At 39.6% G+C, this 12,654-nt stretch overlaps 1 protein-coding gene across 1 annotated transcript; it reads right to left on the bottom strand.

Annotated features, from left to right (window-relative positions):
- Positions 1-1,135: 1,135 nt before the first annotated feature.
- LOC123387736 (ATP-binding cassette sub-family C member 2-like) lies at positions 1,136-1,450 on the bottom strand. The gene has a single exon (XM_045065876.1). The coding sequence runs from the start codon at positions 1,404-1,406 to the stop codon at positions 1,146-1,148; it is 261 nt and encodes an 86-aa protein (XP_044921811.1). The 5' UTR covers positions 1,407-1,450; the 3' UTR covers positions 1,136-1,145.
- Positions 1,451-12,654: the final 11,204 nt, after the last annotated feature.

Below are 12,654 nucleotides of genomic sequence, written 5' to 3'. Positions count from 1 at the left end.
TCTGGTCACAACTGGTTACACAGTATTGGTAATCAGTTCAAAAGTGTCCCCCTTCCATCATTTATTTTCAAAAAGGATTAATTTCTATTCCAAAAATATCCTCCCATTCACTTAAAGTAAGGAACATTCTTTCTTGGGCATATTCCCCCAGCTGTTTCCTTAGAGGCGACCTGGAGACCTGACAGACTAACAGCACTGATGAGATGCTTTCTCCCCCACGACTGGGAGATGGTAGGGAGGGATCTCAAAAATCACTAAACACCCCTCGGAATAACGATCCTTCCTTGTTACCATTTATTATAGTCTCCTAAGAAACTATAAGCACTAATGCCTAGCAAGAAGGAATGGCTTCCTTTATTCTTCCTCTCCACATTTGCTCCTAGAGTGATAGAAAACAATAAACACATAAATAAACCATGTCTATGGATTTTAATATGACAGGAATGTTTGGTGAAACAAGAAATGAAAGATTTCACTATTTCCTGGCAGGGATCCATCTTCAGTATATAGGGTAAAATGGGTACTCAGAGAAATGTGAAAATCTTGTATGTGACTCTGACATTTCTGTGTACAACAATAATGGTTTCAACAGAGAACAGTGCTACTGTGCTCCAGTGAGAGCCTTTTTCTTAATCTTTGGGAATTGTCCCTCAATATCTCATCCTGAGGGGAAATGTCAGGTGAGTGTCTCAAGGGCTCCTTGTCAGTTCATGGGCAGCTAAGACCCTGCCTTGGCCCTGGGTAAACACAGTCCTACCCCAGTGCACAATAATGTAGCCAACGCCACTGTACCTCCTTTGCACATTCCATTATGTGCAAAAAAAATTTTTTTTGAGTCAGGCCATTTACATAAATTGAAAAAGATACACCTTGTTTAAGGGTACACACCAAGTAGTAAAACTAAAGTGAAAAGCAAGAGAAAATGATTATCACAAAATTCAGGATAGGAGTTATCTCTGGGAAGGTAAGTAGGAAGGAAGTATAATCAAAATGGGATCATCACAGCGGGGTTGGGAGGTTCTACTGTGGCTGGATAGAATATGTTCCTGCTTTAGAATGTACATTTTGCACACTTTTGTGTGACTGTGCTCACAAAAAGTCAGACATGATCCCTATAGTCCTTTCCCAACCCGTGGGACCTACTGTCAGAATGATGTACTGTCCACACTTTCAATGCCAGCCTCTTTGGCCATCAAATAAAAGGGGCCCGATTTTCTCAGCAGTTCTTGAGGGCTGCTATACTCTACAATCTTCCCATTGTCTAGGACCATTATCTTGTCACTGTCCATGATGGTGTGCAGCCTGTGAGCGATTGTAATGGTGGTGCAGTGGGAGAACTCCTTTTGGATGGTTGTCTGGATGAGGCGATCAGTCTCCAGATCCACGGCAGCGGTGGCCTCGCCCATGATCAGAATCTTGGATTTCCGAAGCAGAGCCTGGGCCAGGCACAGCAGCTGCCTCTGTCCTATACTAAGGTTGTCACCAGCCTCTGTCACTTCATGAGACAACCCAAGTTGCAGGCCAGACACAAAGGATTTGAGGTGAGTTGTGTTTCATCAGAATTGAAAGAAGAGTCGAGATAGTGCCAAGCCAAGCCATACTGAAGCCTAAGACAAAGAAAAAAAGCAACATATCTGATGTTGGCGTATTAAAAATTTTATATCTTGTTCATCATAGATTTTAGCATTGAGTTTGATTTTTGAAGTGTTACATTAAAATATTATTGGGATTTAGAGATTCTTTTAAATTTTGCTCCCAAGGAAAATGCCTCCCTTTCCTCATGCTAGTCCCAAACCTGGGAGATAAAGTACCCAAATGATTTTTATGACAAAGTGGTATGTAGGAACAGGTTTGCCCACTTGGATTTTCCTGGCACTGGGAGTCAGGCACTGAGCAGGGACTGGCAAAGCAGTGGAGCCTCTAGATGGTATATGAGGAGGTTTATAAAAGTCTCTTTGACCACTAAAACAAAAAAGGTACTCAATTTGCCTTAAGTTCAAGCTTTACCAAATAATTTACTAATCAAACATTCCCTAGAAAAAGCTATATTGGCAAATGCAAACCCTGAAAACAGGAAAGTACAGTGAGAGGACGTTTCTAAAACATGCTTATCCATGCATGAGTTAATTCCAACATTATGTTAGAGGCAAAACAGAATGGGATACATAATGACACCAATTTGTTGGAGCTGTTCCTGTGGTGATGATGATGGTGGTAGGTGTGGGATTTCAAGAAAGGGATACAGAAAGGAAAAGGAGGGTTTCAATGAGAAACTTACTTTCTTCACAAAATTTCCAGTCTAGACAGCTAAAGACAGATCACATTTCTCCCAGGAATCTTTCCTGCCATGTCCTGGAGATGCCACTGCCTCTCCTTCAGCTTCCTTCTGGACCATCCTCTAATCTTGACATCTTTTCTCTTTTTCTTTTTAAATAGTTTAGAAGTCTCAAGTGGATGAACCCTTTATGACCATCTTGTTGAGGATTCTTTTCCAAATGTGGTATCTGAGAATCAGAGGAAGTGTAATGCTCTATCCAAGGGCACATAAGACAATACCAACACAACCAGAAATCTGGCCTCTGGACTTGCCTCTTCCTTCTGTCATTCATCACAAAATAATTCAGCACCTACTAGATTAGTTGCTAGGAATGTAATGGTGAACAAAATCAGTCATGGCCCCGACCTTCCTGAGATTTAGATTTATTAAAAAATGCAAACATCGGTCAAATAATTCCCAATGGACATACCACTACAAACAGTTTTCTGAAGTAAAGAACAGTTCTGTAAGCATGTATGTATCACAGGAAATGTGATTAATGTTGAGGGTTGAAAACTGAAGTCAAGGGCATGGAACTAGCTTATTCTCAGGAACTTACCTTCCCCAGGATTATGTTCACTGCAAATTTTAATTAAAATTCTTCTCAAGCTAGTGGTCTCTGTGGGACATTGAGTGCGGGTAAGAAGGAAAAGGAAAGTGCTTATAACAAAATCCATTCTTTTTAAAAATTATTTTATTTTTTATTAATTATTTTTATTAACATATAATATATTCTTTGCTCCAGAGGGTACAGGTCTGTGAATCATCAGGCTTACATACTTCACAGCACTCACCATAACACATACCTTCCCCAATGTCCATAACATTAACCTCTGGGAATTGTCCTTCTCCATACCCCTCCTCCCCCCAGGAATCCTCTCTTTGGTTTGTGAGATTAAGAGTTTCTTATGGATTGTCTTCCTCCCACCCCATCTTGTTTATTTTTTCCTTCCCTACCCTCCAAAGACCCCCCCATCTCTCAAATCCCTTATATCAGGGAGATCATATGATAATTGTATTTCTCTGATTGACTTATTTCGCTCAGCATAATACCCTCTATCTAGTTCCATCCATGTCATTGCAAATGGCAAGATTTCATTTCTTTTGATGGTTGTATAGTATTCCATTGTATATATATACCATATCTTCTTTATCCATTCATCTGTTGATGGATATCTAGGTTCTTTCCATAGTTTGGCTATTGTGGACAATGCTGCTATAAACATTCAGGAACACATTCGTGTTCCTCTGGATCACTACATTTGTATCTTTAGGGTAAATACCCAGTAGAGTGATTGCTGGGTCATAGTGTAGCTCTATTTTCAAATTTTTGAGGGAACTCCATCCTGTTTTCCAGAGTGGGTGCACCAGCTTGCATTCCCACCAACAGTATAGGAGGGTTCCTCTTTCTCTGCATCTTCTCCAACATCTGTCATTTCCTGACTGGTTAATGTTAGCCATTCTGACTGGTGTGAGGTGATATCTCTTTGTGGTTTTGATTTGTATTTTCCTGATGTCAAGTGATGTGGAAAAATTTTTCATGTGTCTGTTGGCCATCTGGATGTCTTTTTTGCAGAAATGTCTGTGCATTTCCTCTGCCCATTTCTTGATTGGATTATTTGTCCTCTGGGTGTTGAGTTTGGTAATTTCTTTATAGATTTTGGATACTAGCCCTTTATCTGATATGTCATTTGTGAATATCTTCTCCCATTCTGTCAGTTGTTTTTTAGTTTTGTTGACTGTTTCCTTTGCTGTGCAGAAGGTTTTGAACTCAATGAAGTCCCAATAGTTCATTTTTGCCCTTGCTTCCCTTGCCTTTGGCGATGTTTCTAGGAAGAAGTTGCTGTGGCTGAGGTCGAAGAGGTTGTTGCCTATGTTTTCCCCAAGGATTTTGATGGATTCCTGTTTCACACTGAGGTCCATTTTGAGTCTATTTTCATGTGTGGTATAAGGAAATGGTCCAGTTTTATTCTTCTGCATGTGGCTGTCCAATTTTCCCAACACCATTTGTTGAAGAGACTGTCTTTTTTCCATTGAACATTCTTTCCTGCTTTGCCAAAGGTTAGTTGACCATAGAGTTGAGGGTCTATTTCTGGGCTCCCTATTCTGTTTCATTGATGTATGTGTTTGTTTTTGTGCCAGTATCATACTGTCTTGAACATAGCTTTGTAATAGAGCTTCAAGTCTGGAATTGTGATACAATCCACTTTGACTTTCTTTTTCAACATTCCTCTGGCTATTCAGGGTCTTTTCTGGTTCCATGTAAATTTTAGGATTATTTGTTCCATTTATTTGAAAAAAATTGATGGTATTTTGATAGGGAAGTATTCACCATGACCAAGTGGGATTTATTCCTGGGCTACAAGGTTGGTTCAACATCTGCAAATCAATGTGATACAACATATTAATAAAAGAAAGAACAAGAACCATAGGAATCTCTCAACAGATGCTGAAAAAGCATATGACAAAGTACAGCATCCTTTCTTGATCAAAACTCTTCAAAGTGTAGGGATAGAGGGTACATACCTCAAAATCATCAAAGCCATCTATGAAAAACCCACAGCAAGTATCATTCTCAATGGGGAAAAACTGAGCGTTTGTCTGCTAAGATCAAGAACATGGCAGGGATGTCCATTACCACCACTGCTATTCAACATAGTACTAGAAGTCCTAGCCTCAGCAATCAGACAACAAAAAGAAATTAAAGGCATCTAAATTGGGAAAGAAGAAGTCAAACTCTCACTCCTTGCAGATTATATGATACTTTAAAGTATCCACTCTAAAACAGAACTCATACAGGAATTCATTAAAGTGTCAGGATATAAAATAAGTGCATAGAAGTCAGTTGCATTTCTTTTTTTTTTTTAATTTTATTTATTTATTTAACACAGAGAGAGAGAGAGATATCACAAGAAGGCAGAGAGGCAGGCAGAAAGAGAGGAGGAGAAAGCAGGCTTCCTGCTGAGCAGAGAGCCCAATGTGGGGCTTGATCCCAGGACCCTGAGATCATGACCTGAGCCAAAAGCAGAGGGTTAACCCACTGAGCCACCCAGGCACCCCGTCAGTTGCATTTCTATACACCAACAACAAGAGAGAAGAAAGAGAAATTAAGGAGCCAATACCACTTACAATTGCACCCCAAACCATATGATATCTAGGAATAAACCTAACCAAGGAGGCAAAGAATCTATACTCAGAAAACTAAGAAGTACTCATGAAAGAAATTGAGGAAGACACAAAGAAATGGAAAAACATTCCATACTTATGGATTGGAAGAACAAATATTGTGAAAATGTCTATACTACCTAAAGCAATCTACACATTTAATGTAACCCCTATCAAAAGCTGAGTCTCCCTGGATCTGCCTTTTGAGGGGTCCCTGCTCAAAGAGCAGCAGCCCAGCTGTACCTTGGATCATCATTTAAAGTAACCCGGAGCTGAAAATTCATTCCTCAGCTCTGTCTCTGTAGTCGGCTTCCCTGCTCCGATACCTCAGAGCTCTGCTACACTCAGACACCCCCAATCTTTCTGTGACTCTGCCAGTGCTGAGACCACACTGTCCCCACAAGGGGACCCCACTGCTTAGCCTCTGGAGCGATATCCCTCAGTGGAGCAGATTTCTAAAAGTTCTGATTTTGTGCTCCACTGCTCTGCCAGTTGCTGGGAGCCGGCCCCTCCCCCTGGAGTCGATCTTCCTGTTGCTTTGGATTCACTTCTCTGCACATCCTGCCTTTCATAAAGTGGTTGATTTTCTATTCCTAGAATTGCTGCTCTTCTTCTCTTTGATCTCCCATTGAGTTTTTAGGTGTTCAGTGTGGTTTGATAACTATCTAGCTGAAATCCTGTAACATGATGTCATTTCAGTCCACTACTGCTCCACCATCTTGCCTCTATCCTTTAATTGGAAGTTTTATTTTTTCATGAACTATACCCATTCTTTCCACCTCCTTTGGCAACCTTTGGCAACCACCAATCTATTCTCTGTACCCGAGTTCATTGTCAACAGTTAAGATTCAAAATAAAAGGCAGATTGTATGGTGTTTTTCTTTCTCTCACTTATTTCACTTAGTTAGCTGAAGGACCTCAAAGTCCATCCGCGTTGTCACAGATAGCAAGATTTCTTCCTTTTTAATGGCTGAATAGTATTCTTTTGGCCATATATGCCACATTTTCTTAATTTATTCATCCACTGTGGAACACTTAGGTTGCTTCCTTGTCTTAACTATTGCAAAGAATGCTGCAGTGGGGTCACCAGGGTGGCTTAGTTAGTTAAGCATCTTCTTCATATGATTATAACAAAACCTCACCATTTCAAGTGCCAAATTTTATCAACTTGTATGGAAGACTAGAAAAAATGCTTTGCAAACTGTGGGAACAAAGAGCCTATAGACACTACATGCAAACCTGTAAATTATAATCAACAACTGTAAAAAGGGTTTTAGACATCTACACAATTAATCTGTACTGATGAGGAGAAAAATAGGGCTGGCCAGAACTATGTGTAAACATGGAGTAAATAGATACCAAGTGAGCATTTACAAATAATGGTCAGGAACTTCACGGTCTTCTGTAACAACACCTTCAACTAACTTGTGCTCAGGATAACAATGGGCAGCAGTCAAGCAGGTTAGAACTGTGTGTGAGTGCAGAGCCTACAGACACGGAGTGAGAACTCAGTCGTGGTAATGGTAGCAGCAATGATTTTTTGTGACACCTACATCAGTTATCCAGGGGTGAGTTTCTTGATCTCTTCTCAGCTTTGTCTGATTTAAGGGAGGTTTGCAGGCAAGGGGACACCTGACGAATGGGTGTTCTTGCAGTTTCTTTGATGAGGCATAGCCATGGTAGAGACCCAAGTCCACTGTGAATGGATGAGTAAAGCATTCCAGACTGCTATTTTGTGAGGGGTGTGTCCCTGGATAATTGGATTCTAAGGATGCAAGTAGAAACTGTTTTCATTTCCAGGCAGGTATATAATCAGTCCCTGAAGATAGTGAGAGATAAGCTGTCAAATATTCAGATCAAAGTCAGTGTTTGGCCACAAAGCGAAAAATCCTAGAGGATCTTCAAGGCCCTTGGGAACCCCTCAGCCCTGGACCACTTGTCTTTAGCACACCTTTAAGCCATAGTCAAACACATTTAAGACATCAGTGCCTAACTTCTATTCAGCTCCAATAGGTGCCTTCCACAGGGGAAACCTTCAGTTAAAATGATAATATATGGGTAGACTCCTCAGGGGCTCTAAGGCTGAGCAGAGATCACTGGTTTGACATGGTTTGTTTCTCCTTGTCACTGTTTTGCATTGTGATAAAGAGGGGAAGGGCTTGTTTCTTTTGCCTCATAAGGTCAGGAGTTTTCACTTGCCAAAATGCTACCAAGAAATCCTTTCTGCTGTCTCTGTAGAAAGATAGAGAATCTAGGTTCCTTCAGGTGATGAGGCAGGACAGGGGGAAGTTACTAAGAAAGTTTATTCCTACTTTTGCTGGACGCAGTTATAATTCATATGATAAAATTATCTGTTTTCTTTTGCATCAGATTGTTAAACACCATTAAAGCAAGAATGGTATCTCTCTTGTTTACCCTTGTATTTCTTGTGCCTAGAATGGAGTATATGCTCAAAAAACTTTTGAATCAAGTAAAGAATTTCTACTGAGACCCAAGGACATAAGAAACCATTATGAAAATTCTCAATACATTTTGGGTAACCCTGCCTAGTTCACTATGGGGTTGGAGTAGGAAGGGGGTAAAAGCTTTCTAAGAAGTTCTAACAAATGCCCAGTAGTAACAGGGTAGCTTTTGAAGAACTCATCCTTATGATAAGTTATTGGAATATTTATCCTGTTTTCAAAGATGTAGTAAACATTTAAAGAAAAAAAATTGATTCTAGGATTCAGTCATTTCTCTACTAAAATGAAAAGTTCAACCAAATACTACTGCTGCAGTTCAGTGGCAAAACTTTGATATTTAAAGGAAGTGCAAATTTAACACATCAAGTACCGTAATTATATTCTATTTTTAAATCTAATAAAAATATGGAAATGGTGTTTCATCTGATTCACCACAAAAGATATTACAATAATCTAATATGATAATTGCGACAGAATGAATCAGAATCTTGGCTTCTAATAATGAACAGACATTGCCTTGTAGGTATTCCAAAAAGAGGAGGAGAGGGAGGGGGAGGGGAAGGGAAAGAGGGGGAGGAGGGGAAGGAGGAGAAGGGGGAAGAGGAGGCGGGTGGGGGGGGGGACGATGGCAGAGAGAATGACATCAATAGTTTAAATACATGGTAAAAACTGAAGTAAAAACAATCTCTTGAGTTTTGCCTTAAAGTTATGTTTTCCAAAATACTTATTACATTAACATGTGGGTAGTGATAAAAACACATTCCCAGGCCCCACCTTATGCCAAATGAGTCTGAATTTCCAGAAATCAGGTCTGAGTGTTGAATAGTTATTATACTCTCCAGGTGATTTTGATGCACAGCCAGTATTGGGTGGAACTCTAGACTGTCATCTTCACAATATATCTTTTATTTTTTTTCATTTCCCTGATCAAGATAAGCTTCCTTCTGGAAGCATCCTGTAATTTGTTTTATATTAGCAAGATTTCTGTGTTTCCTTTTATCTCCGAACTCCTTATTTTATTATGCCATTTAATCAATGTGTTATAGACTCATGAAATTGAATTGGTAGAAGAATGGAGAAAGAGCAACACAATATTTTAGTTCTCTCCACATTGGATCTTTAGATTTTGCTTTTTTAGTTCAAGTATTCTCTCACACAGAACAATAGACATTGTTATATTCAAATGTAAATTTCTATCAACTCACATCCCTGGCATGAAAGATCTTAGCATACAGTTTTTGGGGGAGGGTATCTCAGCACACTTAGACAGAACCTGAGAATTTTTCTACTTATATGCTTGACATGTAAATCATGACTCAAGCTTCTGACAGGTTTTAATTAATGGTGAGAACCTAGGTTTAGAACAAGATTTAGGTTCAAGTCCCAGGTGTGACACTATTGTGATTTTAGAGAAAAATTGCTTAAATTTAAATTTAATTCAATTGTGATTTAGAAAAGTTGTTTTCACCTTTCTACATCTAGATTTCTTCAAATGAAAATACAATGTCTGATATGGAATAATAATAATAATAATAATAGTTAATAATTTCTATGTGCTAAATTAAATGGAAGATGAATAGGAAAACAAAATAAATTGTTTTTCATCCATTAAAGAAAACTGGCGATCATGTAACTGCCACAACTTTTAGCCTTAATAGGGAGTTAAACTGAGTGTTTCAGAAATAAAGACAAACTGATTATGCTAGTAAAATAGTTTTTCAGAATCAGATCAACGTCTTTGGTTAGGTTTATTCCCGGGTATCTTATGGTTCTTGGTGCTATAGTAAATGGAATCGATTCTCTAATTTCCCTTTCTGTATTTTCATTGTTAGTGTATAAGAAAGCCACTGATTTCTGTACATTGACTTTGTATCCTGCCACGTTGCTGAATTGTTGTATGAGTTCTAATAGTTTGGGGGTGGAGTCATTTGGGTTTTCCATATAAAGAATCATGTCATCTGCGAAGAGAGAGAGTTTGACTTCTTCATTGCCAATATGGATACCTTTTATTTCTCTTTGTTGTCTGATTGCTGTTGCTAGGACTTCTAATACTATGTTGAACAAGAGTGGTGAGAGTGGGCATCCTTGTCGTGTTCCTGATCTCAACAGGAGGCTGCAAGCTGTGGGTCATCTGTACCCCAATGTTTATAGCAGCAATGGCCACGGTCGCCAAACTGTGGAAAGAACCAAGATGCCCTTCAATGGACGAATGATAAGGAAGATGTGGTCCATATACACTATGGAGTTTTATGCCTCCATCAGAAAGGATGAGTACCCCACTTTTGTAGCAACATGGACGGGACTGGAAGAGATTATGCTGAGTGAAATAAGTCAAGGAGAGAGAGTCAATTATCATATGGTTTCACTTATTTGTGGAGCATAACAAATAGCATGGAAGACAAGGGGAAATGGAGAGGAGAAGGGAGTTGAGGGAAATTGGAAGGGGAAGTGAACCATGAGAGACTATCGACTCTGAAAAACAATCTGAGGGTTTTGAAGGGGCGGGGGGAGGTTGGGGGAACCGGGTGGTGGATATTGGAGAGCACACGGATTGCATAGGGCACTGGGTGTGGTGCAAAAACAATGAATACTGCTATGCTGAAAATAAATTAAAATAAATAAGAAAAAATAAGAATTAGATCAACGAAAGACAACAAAACTTGGATATCATTGTTTCAACAATACCACTTTACTATGAATTATCTCTTTGGAGTTGAAGAAATTATCTCTTGGCTGGCAGATTGTATTTTCCAGGAGCACCTGCAATATTATTTTCCATCCTACCCGCTTTAAAAAAAAAAAAAACACCTTGCCATATTCCCATTAAGAGATGGAGTTTATTCCTTTTCCATTTAGACTGGCTAGACCTTTGTGACTAGGTCAAGGGATACAATTCAGCAGGTGGCACATGATGAGACTTCTGAGGCTGTCATAAAAGGCAATACAGCTTTGTCCTAGCTCTGACTCTGGGGATTTCTGTCTTTGGAATTTCTCATTGCATGAGAAAGCCCAGGCCATGCAGAGAGACCCACGCAAGAGAAACATGGGGTTTCCAGCTTTCAGCCCCAGCTATGCTCCCAAATGACAACCAACAGTAACCAGTTGATTAAGTCAACTTGGAAATGGGTCCTCATGCTTTCAGTCAATGCACCCCAGGAAATGCCAAGCCCTGCCAAACCTTATATCTCTGAGCTAGCAGAATGATTGTTTTTGTTTTAATTCACTAACTTTTGGAGTTTTGTGGGATTTTTTTGTGTGTGTGAATAAAAAGATTTTCAGAAGAGTACATTGCTTAATGCTTTAGAACTCTTGTATCAGTATTACATGTCAGCATTTATTTAAAGACCCTGTGGGTTGTTAGGATGTAATAATCAGGCATCCAGTTAAACTAAAGAATGTTATTCAAAGCAGGCTTGGATTCCTGCTCAGAATTTGTATGTTTATATAATCTGTATAGTGTCAGAATACTTTTTATTTCTCTTTTTATTTGATGTTGAATACGTAAATGAATGAATGTATGAATATTTTAAAAAAGATTTTATTTATTTATTTGACACAGAGAGAGATCATAACTAGGCAGAGAGGCAGGTGGGGGGGGGAGAAGCAGGCTCCCTGCTGAGTAGAGAACCCAATGTGGGACTCGATCCCAGGACCCTGAGATCATGACCTGAGCCGAAGGCAGAAGCTTAACCCACTGAGCCACCCAGGTACCCCTGATTATATATTTTTTAAGATTTTATTTATTTATTTGACAGAGATCACAAGTAGGCAGAGAGGCAGGTAGGGATGGGGGAAGCATGCTCCCTGCTGAGCAGAGAGCCCAATGTGGGACTCCATCCCAGGACCCTGAGATCATGACCTGAGCCAAAGGCAGAGGCCCAACCCACCGAGCCACTCAGGCACCTCCGAATGTATGAATATTGAGGATAGTATGATTCTATTCAAGAGAAAGAGTAGGAATAGTGAAGGGATCAGGGAATTAATTGCAAAACTATGGTAATAGATGAATTGTTTGAGATTTAAGCCAATCACATGATGCAGCTCATCTAGCATCCAGATCTTGGTTTCTTCTCTTCATCAGTTCCTTCTCTTCCTCCAATCCTCATCATTAGGACCACTTTCTTGGACCCTGGAGATGGTTAAATCCCTTGCTATATGCCCTCTAGCTCCATGCGAATTCCCCTCTATAAAGCTCAGCACCCCTGGCTGGATGTGCTTGAGTGTGAGACATAATCTTTCCTGGTTGCTTCTCCATCCCCAGCACACAGCATTGCAACAACCACATGGGGGCTATTCTCCGTATTCTTTGAGTTGAATTCCAGGCATTTGCTCTAGGATACATAGTTGGTTTGTGTTCCTCATTGGTTTTGGCATTTTGTTTTTCTGGCCATTAATTTCTTCCATGTAATATTATTAGATGGTTAGGATTTTATAAATTCCCTTTCTATTCCTCCCTTGTGGGAGAATGGAGCTACTCACAAATATAAAATTATATTATCTGATTAAATAACCTGATTCTCTAAGTGTCCCTGTGGGTACATCCTTGGAGAAACATGTGTTTATTATCCATTCTTTTATCTGACCCCACAACCCTTCTCTCTTTGCCTAATTCCCATCTGTTTTTTTACACTATGGCAGAACTCTCCCTTCAGACAATTTGCACCTAGGCTGTCTAAATGACAACCTCATTTCCAGTGTCAGGTATAATAG

The sequence above is a fragment of the Mustela putorius genome, unplaced genomic scaffold, assembly GCF_011764305.1.
Source record: "Mustela putorius furo isolate JIRA1106 unplaced genomic scaffold, ASM1176430v1.1 tig00003859_pilon_pilon_pilon, whole genome shotgun sequence".
NCBI lineage: Eukaryota > Metazoa > Chordata > Mammalia > Carnivora > Mustelidae > Mustela > Mustela putorius.
This window is presented reverse-complemented; position numbering and strand designations above follow the sequence as displayed.

Coding starts and splice junctions, on each gene's coding strand:
- LOC123387736 (XM_045065876.1), bottom strand. CDS start 1,406: ATGGGCGAGGCCACCGCTGCCGTGGATCTGGAGACTGATCGCCTCATC.